Source organism: Vanessa tameamea, chromosome 21 (genome assembly GCF_037043105.1).
Source record: "Vanessa tameamea isolate UH-Manoa-2023 chromosome 21, ilVanTame1 primary haplotype, whole genome shotgun sequence".
Lineage (NCBI taxonomy): Eukaryota > Metazoa > Arthropoda > Insecta > Lepidoptera > Nymphalidae > Vanessa > Vanessa tameamea.
This window is the reverse complement of record NC_087329.1, coordinates 7,084,364-7,104,693: the sequence shown is the minus strand read 5'-3', so window position 1 is coordinate 7,104,693 and position 20,330 is coordinate 7,084,364. Positions and strand designations below refer to the sequence as shown.

Here is a 20,330-nt window from a genome sequence, read left to right as displayed (position 1 = left end):
TGAAATTTATACAATAAATACTTTTATACTATAATTTTTTTTTTTTTACGGCATTGATTGGCGGACGAGCATATGGGCCACCTGATGGTAAGTGGTCACCACCGCCCATAGACAAAGGCATCATCATCGTCATCCGATTGTCCGTATGTTTAATTTGATATATACCAGCGTCATCCGAAAGCGTAAACTTTGCTTGGTGATAGGGCTTTGCGCAAGCCCGTCTGGAATGATACACAAACTCATCACGAGTTCTATTGCCAAACAGCAACACTAATGGTAAGTAGGTACAGTGTAATTATAAATGGTATCATAGTTCCCAAGTTAGGCGACGTATAGTGAGGAATGATTAATATTTCTTACAGCGCCAATCTATGGCTAATGGACAATTACCAGATGGCCCCTTTAATTTAACTAATTTATAAAAAACAAACAAACTTAAAGAGTTGTTCTCAATATTTAGCATGCTCCAGTCGTGTCAGATTGCCATCCCTTTGGATTATTTTTTTTCACTCTTCACCTATCATTTCACGCAGATTACATAAATTCTTCTTGGTCATTCTACTTGCTTGATTTATCTAGAAATATGAGGATTCTAAAGTGCTTTCACGATGGAAGTATATTTTCGTGGAATGCAGACCAGATTGCACTGAACGGTATATTTTATTTAAGTTATGTACATAATAAATTCTTAGTTTACTAAACTACGTTATTCAATCTCGCTGACGGAGGCCTCTTTTTATATTCATAAATGGTTCCCAACGGAAGGAGCGAACTATGGGATGTGTTCACACGATGATGAAATTAAATTATTTATCATTAATTCAATGCTTTCTGAATACCATTGAGTTGTGGTAGTGTCATGAGATTGAATTTCATTACTCGACTGATTCATTTGTGTGTTGTTTTTTAATTTAGCTTAACACTTAACAAAAACATAAGAGAAAAAAACATATTTATTTTAACTTTTTATTTGTTCATTACTAACTTTACGATTGAATAGTAAATAGTAAAAATTTCAAAAAATCTTTTTTGTATTATAATGTGAAAGTCACAAATCAACCTAATTTTTCTGGAATAATCGCTTAGCATCAGAAAAAACACCATGAGATCCTACTCATTTTTTCTTAAATCAGTTTTTTTTTATTATGTTTAAGTATGTTGTCTGTCTGAGACTTGATGTAAATGACGCCAGTAACCTTAAAACCAGTACACAACAATACAATAGTGTTTTAGTATTTATAGTAAGTAACAGTAACAAGCTGTAAAGGTCCCAATGTTGGCTATTCTCTCGTTTTGGCGAAGGTGTAGAGCTGACTCCACGACAATGCCCCAATGTGAGTCAATGGTCGATCATGCAGATTGTATGTAAAATATTAAAAAAAACGAAGTTTTCTTTCGTCGCCGATAGTCGTATGAAATGAAAATTCACCTTAAATAACAATTATCATGAACACCAAATCAAATTTAAAAAAAAATTAAGTAACCTTTAAAATATTTGATACAGTTACATGTGAAAGCACTCTTAGTTAACACGATCCAGGGGGACTACAGAGAAAACAATATAAGTTTTCGGCAGAACAAGCCGGGGAAAGAGGTTTTGCCTGAAAAATTATAAAACTGAGTACAATTTTATATTAGTTTTTTTTACATTACATTCTACATTTAATAATAATAAAGATGTTTATTCACCAAGAATAAGAACTGTAAACAGAAACTAAAAAAATATCTTAGCATATGAATTTTCAAAAAAAAAGTTAAAAATGTTGGACTCAGCTAGTAGCTGATTATTACCAGCACCTATACGAATACTGCAAACACAACGTTAAATATGCATACTTAAAACTAAATACATACTTATGTTCAATTTAAACAAAAGTAAAATAGATTAATTAAAAAAAAAATCTAACACCAGCAGACAAACAGAAAAGTGCAACAATATTATAAATCAAAAAATCAAAATCAAAATATACTTTATTCAAGTAGGCTTTTACAAGCACGTTTGAATCGTCACTTAACAAACTATATTAAGTAAAGCTACCACCGGATCGGAAAGTAGATTCTACCGAGAAGAACCGGCAAGAAACTCAGTAGTTACTTTTTTTCAACATCTAAAAATATACTAAATCTTATGATATTAAACGAGCAATTCTTGTTAATATATTAATTTATTTTATGTTACTCGAAAATGACCTTAACATTAGCTTCAAAGTTTGTATTTAGACAAAGTATATTTCTTGAAGCAAATACCTCACAAAAAATATTATTTGTAAAATAATTCTTTTTAATTAATACTTTTAATTTGTTGGAACATAGAACGTATAGAATTCTCAAAACTGTACAGTCTATCGAAGTTATTAAACAGGTTGCCGCTAATTCAGATTTATGAGATCAGTTGGTAGATATGTAACTGTAGTCATGGGAGAGCTCAATGCTAGTAAGTGGTCAGTAGAACAAATCTCGAGCCCCTCTCAGTAAATCGGCGTAAGCGATAGAAACAAAAGGACAACATAGCAGTTTTTACTAACCAGAAATATTATGAAAACATGTTTCGAATTCAAATTCAAACATCTTTATTCAACATAGATGTACCCTTAAGATTGTTAAAATTCTGCCACCGGTTCGAATAGAAATTTCTCTTGGTGTAGGGCTCTGTGCAAGCCCGTCTGGGTAGGTGCCACTCACTCATCAGATATTCTACCGCTAAACGACAGTACTCAGTATTGTTATGATATGAGTGAATGCTTAATATTTCATACAGCGCCATTGTCTATGGGCGTTGGTGAAAACATACCATTAGATGACCCATATGCTCGTCCGCCAACATAGACAATAGAAAAAATACCTCACCTGACAAACGCCAACTCATTCAAATATAATTATTATTTTGAATTTAATAACATATAACATCAGATTTCTTAAAAGAACAACAGCTTAAAGTAAATATTTCTTGTACTTTACCTTCCAATGTCAATTTAATAAAATGATCCAACATACGAACAAGATCTACTTAACAAAAGTGTACACATTAAATATGAGTAAATTGTGCAATATTATCCTGCCTAAGTACGTTGTGTGTAACCTTAGACTAGTCGTGTCTTAGTGTTGCAAACCGCTGGTCACTTTACACGGGTAAGTAATACTATATTTTTTTCCGTCGTATGCCTTGCTATAATTCAAGTATTTATAATCACAAATTTAGTTGGAAAAAAATATTCTATTTTGACGTTTGTGTGTGACGTTCGATTTTTAAATTTTTGTATATACTCGTATGTAATGAATTGACGAGAATTATATTGTTTGATATGGAACTGTCTTATTGACATTTTTTTCTGAAAATCTTACATTATTATATTTTTATAAAAAAAAACTTTCAAAGTATTATAATAATCATCAACTATAAGTGAATTCCTATGATAGCACACCTGTGGAATTAAACGACTACCTAAAATAGACATATTTTCTCCAATGTAATCATAATATTACATATTCAAGAAAGTTTGAATTATTTTCTTATCCAAAAAAATAAGAAAATAAAGTTTTTCACTTCGATTTTCAAAAAGATTTTTTTACGCGAATAGAGAAATTTGAACTTTAATTTGATACATTGAAAGCATTGATAGAATTTCATTAAACATAATCATATTATTATTTAAATTATTATTTAAAATATTATTAGAAATATATACAGTTTTATTAAAAAAAATACATGTTTAATAATATCATGCGTATATTAATTTATATTTTGAACTTGAACCCGTCCCGGCTTCACGCGGGTACAACAAGAGTCTATTAACAACTTGTAGATTGAAGAACGCGCATTAAAAAAAATCTTACATTTTCATGAAGTTTAAAATCACGACTTTTCTCTACTGTAATATGCATATATTATATATATAAACCTCCATCTTGAATCACTCTATATATTGATAAAAACTGAATTAAAATACGTTGCTTAGTTTAAAAGATCCAATCGTACAGGCGCCTGTCTTTTATACTATGTTGCGATCTGTACATATAAAAAATGTTGGTATAACGAAGTTTGATGGCTTTAAATTTAATTTAATCACGTAAAATGACGATTCAAAAGTGCTCGTAAGAGCCTATTTGAGTAAAGTATATTTTGATTTGATTTGATTTGTCAAGAACACGAAACACGCTGGTCACGTCAATTTATAGTATGAATTTAAAGCGGCTGTAACTACTAGACATAGCTATACTAAAACCTTATCCGAAACGCGCTTCAGATTTTGGTGTAATTTTATGTATATTTGTTTCAGTTAACCAAAGTTAGTTAAAAAAATATATCTCTTCATTTGCTAGTATATAGTTTACATATATGTAATACATATAGACTAAATTAAATAAAAATAATTGTTTAATTATTGTTATATGTAATAAAATTATTATATGCCGAATAAACATCAGTTAAAGTTTTAATCGTTTTAGTTAAACGATTTTAAAATATAATTCGCGGTTTCGTGACCTTATCTCATCAGTCCAAATGCCGTAGGTAATTATATATATATAGAAAAAAATAAACTATACGTCTATCTGTGTCAAAATATCTGTCGCCTTTTAAGTTAATATGGCTATTTTCAACTAACAAAATCAATATAACCATATTTTTATTTTGTGTGTTTTTATTATAATTATTAACGAAGCTAAAAATACAAACGCAGAAAGAAAAATATTTAAGATTTATTCTAAGGTACTGTTAAATTTCTATTTTATCAAAATCTCTTAAGTCTTTTAAAAGTTATATCGAGTTGAAGTTAACTTTTTTTTCTGAAGTGGTCCCCGGCTCCCATAATCATTGGGCGCTGAAACAAATATTAGCCATACCTCAAATGACCAATGCGCCTCCAACTTTGGTTACGATATTATTTCCCTTGTGACTTTCGTTACAGCGGCTCACTCACCACTTACTAAGAATTGCTGATTGGTGGTAGAATATATTATGAATGCGTAGTACCACCAAGTTAACATTACTAACTGTAATATCCAATCGTGGATATAATGGCACGTCCGTAATAAATAAAATTTACGACGATATTATTAATTATATAACTACTTAGATGATAAAAGTGACAATTAATTAAATACAATAAATGATACTTAAGTTCCATCTAATAAAACTAATCGCTAACGTTTAACTATAAATACCTTAACATTACGAGTATGTCACGGAGTTTTTTTACGTAACTAATATTTAATAATATTATAAATAAAAATAATAGTAACTCTGTCTGTCTGTTGCTCTTTCACGGCCAAATCATGTAACCGAATTTTATGAAATGTGTTATGAAGCAAGCTCGAACTCCGAGGAAGGGTACTTAGATACCTCTAAAATACGAGTTAATCCGCGGCCAACAACTAGCATACAATATAGCCTATTCCAATGGATTTAGGAAAAAAGATAAACAAACCTTAGATTTGCGTATTTAATGCGATTTGCTAATAACTCAGCTGTATTGTGCACTATTAAGAGTTTATGGTTAATATATCTTTATTTATAATATAACGCTATTGCACTGTTTCGCCACAAAACGCCATTTTTTCCATAATCCATAGTGAATATCATAGATTAATCAAGCTCTCGACCAATGACATCGCGTCAATTTGCTGTCGTATGTTGTTTATTTGGATTTTTTCCTGTTATGGTTGGAATAGAGTATATGTGAAAATGAGCTTGTTTTTTGCACATTTTAACTATTCCACGGAACATCATAGAATACATACACGCTGTCAGGGATACAAAAAACTACTTGGTGGTAGGGCTTTGTGCAAGCCCGTCTGGGTGAGTATCACCCACTCACCAGATATTCCAACGCCAAACAGCAGTACTCAGTATTGTTGTGTTCCGGTTTGAAGGGTGAGTGAGTCAGTGTAACTAAAGGCACAAGGGACATAACATCTTAGTTCCCAAGGTTGGTGACGAATTGGTGATGAAATGAATGGTTAATATTTCTTACAGCGCCATTGTCTATGGGCGATAGTGACCACTTACCATCAGGTGACCTATATGCTCCTCTGCTTACCGATAAAAAAAAAAAAAAAAACTAACACCTGACACTTGTCACGTATATCACTGATATGATGACGAAAAAGGAAAGGACGCCAATAATGACTACTAATATCGCTTTACTTACTTACAACGATCCGTATAAAGATTTACTTATGCCATCATTGACTATTCTAAGCTCAATAATTGTACACGAATGTGAAGATAGAACACCTGCACGGTGATTCGAAGCAAAAATGACATAAGTGGCGTTTTATTTGTTAAGCTATAGCCGTACCTGTTTGAGGAAGCTACTGCGAAGTTTCTTTGTTGAACTACTTCACATGGTTTCAAGTATGCGGTCGGTCACACAGGTGTCGGAGAAGTCTTGCAAATATTTGTGCATCACCATCGAATATATTTCGCCTCATTGTTGACACTAAATTGCTCGATCAATAAACAGCTATCAGTTTATGGCCTTCGTAAAACAAAGTCTATACAATAGAATAATATTACAGTAATCGTCCCAACAGTTCATAGTAAGCGGTCGTCTTCTCCATAAACATATTTTTATTAGTGCAGTACGAGTATTTAAATGCTACGGAATTCGAACATCGCCACTACCCAACTCTATACTGAGTCGATTATAATATCATTTTAATTGCGTAAGTAAAGCAGAAAATAAAACAAAATTACCGTGAATCATATAAGACAGGAGTGGTATCTTTTCATCCGCATTTTTTATTAAAATTTAATTTAAATTTGGTAATAGTTTATATTACAATTGAAATACAATCTATACAAGTTATATAAATGTATAGTTTACATCACGGCTCAGAAGCTATGACCGCTTACTTCATCAGAAATACTACTACTATACCGAAAAGAATTATTGATAATAGGGTATCTGCTTACCGATCTACGAGGAAAATAGACCGGACGCGATCGGTGTCAGAAACCAGCTGTTAATATTTTATAATTGAACTTTGTGGTCCAACGAGATCTTTCAACTAATGCAGGTAACGACTGGTGACTATTTTGGTAAGTACCTATGTAACATCGAACGCAAATCGAAGACGATGTGTTACTTCTGTGACCAAGACCAAGAAACAGACTTTGTTCCACAAAGTTTGATGAGACGTTTCCCTGCTAGCAGCTGTGTCAGCGATGCTCGACCGGGAATCGGCATGGAAGGGCGGTCACCTTCTATGAAGCTGACATCGTCAAGAAGGAATTGGTGGAACGGGCCTATTTATCTCGGCGACGAAGACAAGTAAGAAGTTCTGGCCCTCACATTCCCTACACTTACGGGCATATCGTAAGGGAAATCGTTTGTTCAGATCCCGATGGCTCTGGATGGAAGGATGACAGCCTCGCATCGCCACACACGTGCCACGCGCAATATAGATAAGTGAAGCGGGTCGAAATCACTACGAGGGACCTCCATCGAGCCGTGACTGGAGCGAGACATAGGAGTGATCGATGTTTATCCGAATTCCGCAATCTCTTTGAGGCACTATAAAGTTATACTAATTATATAAAAAAAAAAAACAATATTCTATTATTCTAAGCAACATTTGTTTTGTTTTACTAGTATTAGTTTAAAATAATTACTAACTGGTGACACCCTTGACTTTACATTACGTAAGTAAATATAATTACGTCTTTTACGTGGTGAAATAAATACAATAATTTGCAGTAACACGAAATGTGTTTATAAGTGCAAATGGTAATATTCGTTCTATTAATGAAATAGTTATTAATTTTACCGCGGGTTACGTTCAATTTTATAACAGTTTTATTTATATTAATAGCCCATACTTTTTATGGTATCACGAAGTAAATTCTGAAATAAATATTTAAACGATTTCATTTAATATTCATACGTGAAACAGCGATTCACAAATATTTTTGTAATCTTTTAAGTTGTAGTAACTTTTGAAAGTCTCAACGAATTTCGTGGTAAAATTGTTTGCTTCTTGTTTTTCATTTTAATTTTTAAATTCGTATTTTTAATCTGTTCTGATGATTATACCGAAAACACACACAGATAAATGAAATCAAAATAATGATTGTTTCGGTATAGTACTTTCAAATAGTCATATTGGGTTAAAGCATTTGTGTTAGATGGTATATGAGATTTCCTCTATTAGAAACCTGCAGTTGCTCTGAGACATTTCTGTTTAGCAACATACATTCGAGCAGCGCGATGAAATAAGTTTGTTTCCCTTTGGGAGTAAGAGATTTTTACCCAGCAGTTACCATATTACATTAAAAAATATATGTGTATCAAAAATAAATCTATGTTTGAACCTTAATATTCCTCAATATTATATTAGAAGTCATTAAATTTTCCTTTTATAATTATATAATGTTCGTGACAGTGAAAGAAAATTACGCGACTAAATAAATTGGTTTTGATTCGATATAATTTCTTTTCAACATATTATTATGTAAGGCGATACATTCACAAAAAAATTCACATTGACATAATTACCTTGAAAAAATCTAATCCAAGAAATTATTGGTTCTTGGATTCATGCTACGTACCATGATATTATATCGTCAATGGCCTTTATCAAAATCTCTAATTTATCGTATATCGTAAGGGAAGAAGACCGACTGGAACGGGTAAATGTTGGATATAATCTTTGTCATTTTTTTATTTATTTATTCATATTACAAACGCAGATGTGAGTTTGTTTATTTGTTACGTATTAACGTCGTTACTACTCAATCAATCATGATGAAATTATGCACTTTGTCAAGGTTACAAAATATATTTACCTTAACTTAGAAATTCGATATTTATAAAATATAAACAGTAAACATATAACATATATAACAATAAATAGCCGTATATTAAAGACTATTTACACGTTGATTGATTGGTTTATTATCGAACTATCGACTCGCCCCGGCTTCGCACGGGTGCAATGCTGATACTAAATATACTACAGAATGTCTTACAACGATCACAGTTTTTCAGTCATTAGACAATATAAACCGACATGTCCCTGGATTTTAAATCTGTAATATCTTCGAAAATATTTATTTAAATTACATGCTGTAAAGGGCCGTATTGATCTATATTAAATGCACAATGTATTTTATAGTTAATTTAATGTAGATAATTGGATAATGATTAATGCTGTATTACTTAAAATCACTTCGAAAAAAAAGCCATTATTTCTCGTAAAAAGTTAAAGATAAAAATGCTTATTGTGGGTCATCCCTAAGAGATAGACATATACCATTGCAGACGCTTTTGAAGACCTTTTTAAGGTCTACAACACTGTAGTATACAATTTTGATCTAACTCGTAGGTTTCAGCCAGCGTTTGTAATGTAAACGCAAAAAATGTGTTTATTTGTGACATCACTTCAGAAACTTCTAAAATTATCAGTGTTTCTCTACTATACTGTACATGTTCTCTTTCCCTTGAAACAATCTATCTATTAAAAAAAACCGCATCAAAATCCGTTGTGTAATTTTAAGCATACATAGGGACAGACAGCGGTAAGCGACTTTATTTTATACTATGTAAAGAAGTATCTTTGTACTTTATTACAACATAACCAACAGAGAAAAGATTCACTATATTTTCGAAATTTAGGTATCCCTCTTTTACGTTATAAATATTAAATATTTATGTAATGATGATGATGATGATATTAATGTCAAATGATGTGATATAATAACACGCCTTCTTAGTCTACTAGTTTCATAAACATATTATATTGTTACAATCACATTATAACATGTTATATTGTTACAATCACATTAAGTGACTTCTGAACTGTATATAATTGTATGGTAATTGTTTTTTCTAAATGTTTTTCATCTGCTTAAGCAGTCTTGTGTAATTAAATGACTTCACTCACTTGACATCGAATTTCAATCAATTAAACCGTGACCTTTTATAGTTTACATTTTATAGTACAACTAGTTGTTACCCGCGGCTTTGCCCGCGTAGAATATGAATATTTACAAATTAACTTAAAATGTTACGTTACTGTAATACCTCTTTGAATACCACATTGGTGTGAATTTCAACCCTTAGGGTAGAATATCCAGAAACGCTTAAATGCGAATCAACTCATATTTAATCGGTAGCCCAAAAATAAAATTTCGACCTTCTAACTTCAAAATGACAGACTTCCAGACTAACCTGAATACGAAATGTTAACAACTATTTTGCCCTTTATGCCTAAAATATCAAAAAACACTTAAATACGTATTTACTCATTTTTGATCAGTATCCCAAAAATAAAGTTTCATGTTTCTATCTTAAAAATGACGGACTTCTATAGAAACTTTCAACCCTTATATCACCCCCGTAGGGGTAGAATATGCAGAAACACTTAAATAAGTATCTACTCCTTTTTAATCAGTATCCCAAAAATAAAGTTTCATGTTTCTAACTTAAAAAAATCCATACGAACGTTCAACCCCTATTTCACCCATTTAGGGGTAGAATATCCAAAATTCCCTCCCGAGTGGGTTGTCATGATATGTTATTTTATAAGTATACAGCCTAAAATATAATTTTTATGCTTCTAGTTCTAAAAATTCTAAACATGACAAAACTTACACATTCAACAACTTACAACCTTTCATCCCCCTTTTCAACCCTTTACAGCACTTTTTTCCAAATAAAAAAGTTACTTAACTATATTGTCTATGTATTATATACAAAAACCTTCCTCTCGAATCTCTCTATCTATTAAAAAAAACCGTATCAAAATCCATTGCGTAGTTTTAAAGATTTGACCGTACAAAGGGACATAGGAACAGAGAAAGCGACTTTGTTTTATACTATGTAAAGAAGTATCTTTGTACTTTATTACAACATAACCAACAGAGAAAAGATTCACTATATTTTCGAAATTTAGGTATCCCTCTTTTACGTTATAATTATTAAATCTTATGATTTATATTGTAAAAATTAATTTATTGGACATTTGATGGTTTTCATAATACACATGTCTGTTGGGGTCCAGCCTCAGGTTGGGTTACTAAAAAGTTATCACGTTTTTCTGTCAAAAAGTCTGAAAGTTATCGATGCTTACATTCCCGTAAGCCCTTGAAAGAAAGTAAAGCCGTCGACTTCTCGCCTGAACCCATTCTGGTCGTATCAAATTTTTCTTTGTATCGGATTATGAGCCATTATTCAATCGCTGTTGAGACTGCCTATTGAGTCCAATTTATTATAAAACATATTTATATTTTGATTAAGTATTTTTGTTTTAGGAATTGAAATAAAATGGAGACAATTGCTTATCATCCACTTCTAGAAGTGCAGCAGGAGGACGTAAAAAAGGTTCGACAGTTTTTCGACTTAGATGATATCAATAGAATCAAAGAGAGCTTGGAAGCGATCGAAGAATGGTGTAAGAAGCAAGCTCATTTGGCGGAAGCTTTTCAATACTTACGTAAGTTCATATACCTCATTAGCCTAGTAGTTAACTTATATGGCTGCAAATCCAGATGTCCACAGTATGTATCACGAGATATATATTTTCGGAATTTTCGGAATACATCAGACGTTGGTTTTGCGCCTGATCTCTCTATTCTGTTATAAGAATATGGGATAGGATTTAATTAAATCATATTTTTGGTCATAATTGGTATTATTATATAGAAAAATACAGAAATAATGGTAGTGAACTATGGAAGTTTATTTAAATACAGTTGCTAAAAATGACAGAAGAGTACCAGTCTATCAAAGCAATTGGATTGGTCCTTATGCCTGTGTGGATAATAGTTGCGGATACAACCCTAATTCTAAAACAATAGTAATATTTACACGAATTTCTGTTATTCTTATGATAATTGTTTTAAAACATCATTTTGTTATATTTATTTAATAGCATTATCATTATTCGTTTCAGGTACAAATATGCTGGAACGTTTATGGATTTTATCAAGAGGCTCGGTAGAAGGGACGAAAATTAAAATAGACAAATTCTTAACGATGAGAGGAATGACGCCAGAATTAAGTTTGAACAAATCCTACGAAGAATTCGAGAACTTTTTGGATTGCGTGTAAATATTACATAAAAAAAAACCTTTGAGTTTTGTAAACTTACATTTCTATATATTTTTAAAAATATTGGTAGGCGGATTTGTTGGATGCGGATTGGTTGGACGGTTACAAGGGCCATCTTTGTGCTCTAAGAAATACTAACGATTCCGAACATGGCCAATGCGCCATCAAGCTTGGAGGCTAAGATATTTTACCCCTTGTGTCAGTAGTTACTGGCTTGCTCACCGTTTCAGCCGAAATACAACGATATAATTCTATTTAGCGAATTTAATTGATGTTTATCCAACTACAACAAAGCACAGTCCACATTAATCGTAACACGTATGTAACATTAGATATTAGAACCGAGATGGCCCAGTGTTTAGAACGTGTGCATCTTAACCGATGATTTCGGGTTCAAACCCAGGCAAGCACCACTGAATTTTCATGTGCTTAATTTGTGTATATTCATCTAGTGCTCGGCAGTGAAGGAAAACATCCTGAGGAAACCTGCATGTGTCTAATTTCAACGAAGTTCTGCCACATGTGTATTCCACCAACCCGCATTGGAGCAACGTGGTGGAATATGCTCCGAGACCTTCTCCTCAAAAGGAGAGGAGGTCTTAGCCCAGCAGTAGGAAATTTACAGGCTGTTAATGTAAAAAAAATGGGATATTATCGTAATGCAGAATTTATGTAATCAATGACTCAATTTGTATCACAGTTACCATTTAAATATGAACAGATCGAAATTAATATTTTTTTTAAAGTAAATCAACATAATAGATAATTAGAGATAATTTTCAATATCAGATAGTTGTTTTTTTTTTAATTAATAAGGGTAATATGAACTTTTGATAGGGGAGTCGTAGGTCTCCTTAAGATGGTTTCCTTCGCCGCCGAGCAAGAACTCTGGTTTAAATTCGCAATATACTTTAAAATTGACGTATGGTTTGATCATCTCGGCACTTACACTCGTAACATTATGAAATCGTTCTGCGTCAGAAACATTACAGAGATAAACCGTGCGATACAATTTGACCCTGAAGTTTAACTCTTATTTGGACTTAAGAATTTTGACTTCAAAATTTTATATTTATACAATGCATTCAACACATTTTATATGGTATATATTGTATCGTAATAAATAGTAATTATATAAAGGATAAATATTTAAAAACCATTGTAACAAATTGTTTTCGGAAGCAGAGTTTTTACTTACCCTTAACTAGGTTACGCCTGCGTGCGTTGAAGTAGGCGTGAGGTATCCTAAAGGTTAAGTCCGAGATATCAATTTCAAACTTAATCCAAATCCGTCCGATTGAGTAGCGATCCTCCACACATAGAAACTTTCACATTTATAGTACTACTAGTATGTTTGCAAAATACATAATACATTTAACGGTTTATATAATATATTTAAAGCTATAAAATAACTATTAAAATTCTGTGGAAAACATTCATATAACCTTTAAAATGAACGTAATTTTGTTGCAGACTGTACGTGCCATTGCCAAAACTATGCCCTACAGATCAGTCTAGGGTCATGGTGACACAAATTATATCAGGAAAATGGGAGCACTTTAGTTTATTATCATACTTAAGATATTGTTTTATGGTATGTATTCTTATAAATTTACGAGTGTATAAATCACGGATCGTTAATTCACAGCTTACTAACATAATTTGAAGGTTGTGTGCATAGATCATTCTCGAACGATCGATCATTAACAAACTACTATACATAGGTTTCAATTGTAATTAAAAAATGTATTGTTGAGCTCTTCTGTTCTATTCTTGAAGAACATGATTTTTATTTTTTATTTTCAGTTATAATGTGCTGTACGAAATTGACATTAATAGTTATAATATTTGTAGGTCATACGTATCATAATAGCTTATCCATACCGTACCGTATACGGGTCAACATTTCACGAGTGAGATAGTGGTGTAACTGTAACAGGAAATAACAAATAATAATTATATTTATCACAATACTTGGTTTCAACAATTCTGTAAAAAGTATAAAAAAACTCCTTACTCAAGCAAAATATTCTTTATTCAAAATACACTTTTACAGGCAGTTTCTCATCGTTATATTACTGAATTATATTAAATATAGAGTTACCACCGATTCAGAATATATATTGTACCGAGAAGAACCGGTAAAAATAACAGTAATTAGTTCTATTCCAACATTTTAAATATATTTTAAATACATGCAATCATTATACTGAACTAATTTAAACAAGTTTGGACGAGTGTTATTAAATAACATTAAGACTCTTGTAAGTTGTTATGGATTAGAAGTTAGTCCTGATAAAAAATTAAGTTTATTTGACATACTGATTATATCTTGGTGATAGAATTATGTGCCCGTCTAGGGAGATGCCAACGATATATCATACATTAAATCTCCAAACAGCATATATTAATATATGTATATAATATAGAACCGAGATGGCCCAGTGGTTAGAACACGTGCATCCTAACGGATGATTTCGGGTTCAAACCCAGGCAGGCACCACTGAATTTTCATGTGCTTAATTTGTGTTTATAATTCATCTCGTGCTCGGCGGTGAACACTTTTCCCTTGTATAACAGTCTTCCTTGAAATCGTTCTGGCCAGAAACGATCAAGACATCGTATACTTTTTGAAAGAAAATTAAACTGACCTTTTTATTGAATTACTTTTTTTAATTTCAGATAGGCGAATACAGATTGCATCACGATTACTGTTTATCAGAGAGATATATAATAGACCTTAGCAATGTTAACATACAGCTTCTTACGAAACTTAATCCAATTATTTTGAAGAAGGGGGAAATTTTATGCACGGTATAGTATTTTTATCACTATCCTTACTAAAAATATTTAAATGTGAAAGCGAGTTGTTTATTTATTACGCTACCATATCGTACTTGGATCAACTCAAACAGCAAGAAAAAGACACAGGGCACCTAACACTTGACACCCCTCAGCTCTTCCAAAGCGGACAAAGATGGTAAAAAATAATTCATAGATTATATTATATGAGTTTAATTAATTATTTCCTTAGCTAACCTATTCTAAACAGCCCTATTTAGTAGCCTTAGTCCCGGTTTATAAGCTCAATTAGCCGGTGTAATTACAGGGCTAAGTGACATAACTTCTTAGTTCTCAAGGCCATTTAAGGGAATACTTAATAATTCTTACAGCGACCTATATAAAAATAAAGATTTATTCGTTGTCAAATAATGCCTGTATATAATTAATTTAATTGGTATAACCACTGTACTTTGTACACTCAGATCTTGGCCGAGGTACTCATAGTTGTTTTTATTTGAGAAATAAACATAAAATACATTAAATATTACAACACGGCTCTGTTTGAACTCGCGCTTTTATTGCGTTCGAGGTAATGTAGTAATTATGATAATGCTCGGTTACTTTATTCAAGAATCGAATCGTTTGCGTACGAATAAGATTTGCCTACGAGTCGTTGATCAGAAGCTATCAAATATTTTTTTTACTCCTATCTAAGATAGGATCAAATAGGAAATTATCAATTTATATATATATATTTGGTTTAATTTTGATGATTGGCAGCGGTTTTGTTCGGTCGTCGTAATTTTATATAATAAAACACTTTAATCTGTATTTTTAGTACTTATTTTATGTCAGTACAGAGTGAGGTATTCTCAGGAGAAAACAATTCGAAATGTTTCTAGTTTTGGCAGCTCAGCAACCTTTCTTTTAGAGACTGTTGCTCGTTTCCTTGTTATATTTCGTATGCATCTCCGGTCTGTCTGGTAATAATAAATCATCCATTGTATCTATTTTTATTATTATATTAACTATTTATAGTCTATGTATAAAATAATCATAATTATATTATTTTATGCCTTATATTGGGTAAAATCCATTGTATTCATCGTTTGGAACTTAACATAGTAAACTTCGAATATGTGATAGTCTACAATGTTTTTAATTGATAAACAGATTGATAAAATGAATTGAAATGTATTTACTCGTCTCCAATTTCATTTTTAGGAAGGCTATGGAACGAAGATCAAAGGAATTCATATATTGAATGCTCCTTCATTTGTAGATAAATTTGTTTTTTTAATCAAACAAGGACTTAAAGAGAAAGTGGCGAAGAGGCTACACGTTCATTCCTCATATGAGGAATTATATAAAGAGATTCCGAAGGAAATTCTTCCAAAAGACTACGGCGGTGATGGGCCCAGTTGCGCTAACTTAGCCGGTATGTAACAAATTATTAATTAAATAATTACGTGAAGATTTCACAATTATATATATATACTTCCTATACTTACTTAGTGGTAGGGATTCGTGCAAGCCCGACTGGGTACTGGGTACCACCCACTCATCAGATATTCTACCGCCAAACAACAGTAGTCATTATTGTTGTGTTTCGGTTTGAAGGGTGAGTGAGCCAGTGTTACTACAGGCACAAGGGACATAACATCTTAGTTCCCAAGGTTGGTGGCGCATTGGCGATGTAAGGAATTTTTAATATTTCTTACAGCGCCATTGTCTATGGGCGGTGGTGACCACTTACCATCAGATAAACTATGCCTAATAAAAATCTATATATTACATAAATGTCTCAATGTTATCTTCAGAATATTTGAGTCTAATCAGAAAATTTGAGAGCGTATTTTTATATATTAAGTAATAAATACAATCGTATGTAAATACCTTGGTGGTAGAGGCTTGTACGGGCCCGTGTGGGTAGTTACGATCCACTAATCATATATTCTATAACCAAACAGTACTTTAGTATTGTTATTTTGCCGTTGCCGAAAGGAGGGCTCGTTCGTTTTTTGCCTAGAGAATCGGAATTAGTAGATATTTGATTTAATTGGATTTTGATGTGTGATTTGTGTTTCTACACGCGTTGAATATAATTCTGTCACGTGTGTATTTATAGAACCACTTGGTAAATTAATCTTCCGATCTTATATTTAATAGGAGACGGTATTTACATTACAGTAAGACGTTTATAATTTTCTTTTGTTATTTTTTACAGAGAAATGGAAGAATGTCTTCAAGACCGATGAATCGAAGAAAATAATAGATCAATGCAATAAGCTCGTGACAGATGAATCAAAACGTAGTTCGGTTAAATTCAACGAAGAGTACTTGGGATTACCTGGTTCATTCAGAAGATTAGACGTCGATTAATTATATTTATTTTTTATATACAAAGCTCAAGATTATAATTTTTATATTAGTATGGCTCCGTTGTCTTAAAAGACGCTTGTAAATACTCACGCATATATAGAAAAGAAAAAAGGCAATCGAAGCCCGGAGATGGAGATCTATTTATTTAAGCGCGGTTATATCGATGACGTAATAAAAACGTCCAAAGTACTTGTACTTTTATTCTACTCTTGACATTAAATTTATATATGCGAATACTACTTTATGGTGTTCCTCTATGATCATTGTCGACCATTGTCAACTATTGTCGAGGATGGCCCTGCAGGGGCTCCAATAAACTCATATAATCTGGCGCATCCCAAAGGTTATCATTCAGAGATGATCTCTGCGTAAAAAAAATGCATGTCCTTGTACCCTGATCATTCAAGGTAGGATACCTTCGATCAACAATTATTGATCGAAGAGTATTCACTAGATGTGTAAATAGAAATAGTAAGGAACCAAGGTTTAATAAATAAGTACTAATGGGCCGCCCGCGAAACTGCGCGTTTATTCAAAAGATATTTTTTTTAGGAATTTTGAAATCTATGACTTTTTTTTATTTCATTTAATTGTAAACTGCAAGTTACTCGTCTACATTTGATGATGACAATAAAAATTAATGAAAATGATTTGATAGAAACCAAAGCTTTATTCTTGTGTGTCCTTGGGGACGGACACGGGCTAATTTTATGCCGAATTCTCGAATAAAGATTAATCAGAAATAGACAAGAAACTATATTTCATTAAAGTTCTTTCTTCATAAGTTAATATTACTTTTGAAAGTAAAACACCATTGGAGGATGACTTTTTACATAGCAATAAAAAAATATACCTATATCTTTATATATATTTGTTTTTGTATCAGAAGGTGGGTGGACTAATGGACCATCTGATGGTAAGTGATCACCATCGCTCATGGACATTAGTTGTAGTTGTATAAAACATTCCTTACATTGTCAATGTGTTACCAACCTTGGGAAAGTACTTACAGTTCAATGAGTGAGCCAGACACATTCTTCGAACCGGTTCAGTCTTATCTGCTTACATCACCAATTTTCTTATTAGACAAGCCCTAGAAATTCATTGCTTTGAAAATAATTTTAATATATTATAATATTCAATGATTAATTAATGTATCATATTATATACGATATGTATCTACGAAATAAACGGGTTAAAATAAACACGAAACCAACTAAAGTGAGCAGGGGGCAAGGCGCAAAATACTTTATTAAATAAGATTTTTCTCTTCATGTTAGTAATTTTTTATTAATATACATCATATATACATTCATGAAATTGGCGAAAAAAGCAATTTAAAAAATAGATGCATCGAGGGGCACCCGGTCGAAACGAAGATGGTTTCGATATGTATTCGGTATTTAATAACAGACACAGGAATAAATAACAAAGTTTGAGCCAACTAAATGCCAAGAAAAAATAGATATTAAAAATGCATGTGAATTAAAATAATAGCGACAAAAAAAATGTTTACATTAAGAAAAAATAACAAAAAGAGAAAGATAAAAATATTGCGACAGGGATAGATCGCCTGGTAAGGGCAGAACCCTCTTCCTTACGTGACGTTTTTACCAGTTTGCTGCGAACCGCGTAAAAAACTTTGTTCGAAAAAAAAAAAAAAATTATTACTTATAACTAATTACTTATTAGAGCCGAGTGAAGGTCAGTCGCCTAGGTAATTTTTTTATAAAAAAAATCACTCAAATAATCCCATGTTTATTACCTATATACGCAAAAAAATTATATAAAGCAAAAACAAACAGTACATCGTCACACCGGTCGAAATTGTTTATTTTAATGTTAGTTTGTCGAGTCAATGAGACTTTGTGAATTAATACAATACTTGGAATAAAATCTATTTTATAAACATTTATAATATTTTTAATGAATACATATTTTTGTTAAGTCAACAATACATATTTAGAATTCAATTAAATATTTAATAAAATACAATACAAAATATAAAGTAAAAAAGAACTAAAAACATTTTAACATAAATAACGATCGGTTAATTTAGAAAAACATCATGCAAAACATACTTGTAGTTTAATAGTTATAGTATTGTAGTAGAAAAAATGCAAATTATAAGTGTATTTTATTCTTTCGATTCACATAAAGGAGATACCTTTTGACTGTCTAGTTTCGAGGCTCGACTTCTGAGTCTCTGAGTTCAGCAGTTGTCAGTATTACCCTCCTTTGTCACAAAAAATAGAGAGATCCTTATCTCTCTTTGGTCTGGCTTTGCTCAGGATGGTGGGCTCTTTGCTCTGGGTAGTTAGCACCCACTCATCAGATATTCTACCGCCAAACAGTAATACTTATTATTGTTTTTTTTCAGACGTTGGCATTGCATTAGCGATGTAAGGAATGGTTAATATTACTTACAGCGCCAATAACTATAGGCGGTAGTGACCACTTACCATCAGATGGGCCATTTGCCGGTTCACCTTCATATATCATAATATATATACATATATCACCGAATTTATTTAGAATTATAAATACCGTTAGATTGTAATCTATCTCGCGAGATTGTAAGCTGCCGAAATATTGTGAACGGTGATTTAACTCAAAATATTTTAATAACTTTATGATATTTTGGTTAGGTTAGGTTAAAGTTTATAATTTAACTGAAATTACGTACTCGATAGATTATAATCTACCGAAAATTTATGCGTTAAATTGTAATCAGTATGTTACGGTTCACAATCTTTCGACAGTTCGCAATCTCACGAGATAGATTATAATCTAACGGAATATACAATTTTAAGGTGACATATATAAATGTATATTAACTTGGTTCCATTTTTCCTTATAATCTTATGATTAAAAAATAGCTTATTTTCCTTTTCTGAATTTCTTTGTATGTTTTGTCTATAGTTTTTATTTTTTCATTATCAGTAGTCTTTAAATATTTGTAACGTAGCTCATTCAACTATAATTATGTCACTTACATTACATTACATTCATTATCAGCCTGCAAATTTCCCACTGCTGGGCTAAGGCCTCCATTCCCTTTTGAGGATATGGTTTGGAGCATATTCCACCACGCTGCTCCAATGCGGATTG

The 20,330-nt window shown here is 31.9% G+C and overlaps 1 protein-coding gene across 1 annotated transcript; it reads left to right on the top strand.

Moving 5' to 3' along the window:
- Positions 1 to 2,976: 2,976 nt before the first annotated feature.
- On the top strand, positions 2,977 to 17,266 carry LOC113395619 (alpha-tocopherol transfer protein-like). The gene is made up of 7 exons (XM_026633259.2): positions 2,977 to 3,129; positions 11,255 to 11,436; positions 11,896 to 12,049; positions 13,527 to 13,647; positions 14,736 to 14,867; positions 16,062 to 16,275; positions 17,065 to 17,266. The coding sequence occupies exons 2-7, from the start codon at positions 11,268 to 11,270 to the stop codon at positions 17,217 to 17,219; spliced, it is 945 nt and encodes a 314-aa protein (XP_026489044.1). The 5' UTR covers positions 2,977 to 3,129; positions 11,255 to 11,267; the 3' UTR covers positions 17,220 to 17,266.
- Positions 17,267 to 20,330: the final 3,064 nt, after the last annotated feature.

What these genes read in the sequence shown, in the direction of transcription:
- LOC113395619 (XM_026633259.2), top strand. Translation starts at nt 11,268, where the DNA reads ATGGAGACAATTGCTTATCATCCACTTCTAGAAGTGCAGCAGGAGGAC. An exon ending in ACTTAAGATATTGTTTTATG is followed by an intron (nt 13,648 to 14,735) that starts GTATGTATTCTT and finishes TTTTAATTTCAG; the next exon opens with ATAGGCGAATACAGATTGCA. An exon ending in AGGGGGAAATTTTATGCACG is followed by an intron (nt 14,868 to 16,061) that starts GTATAGTATTTT and finishes TTTCATTTTTAG; the next exon opens with GAAGGCTATGGAACGAAGAT.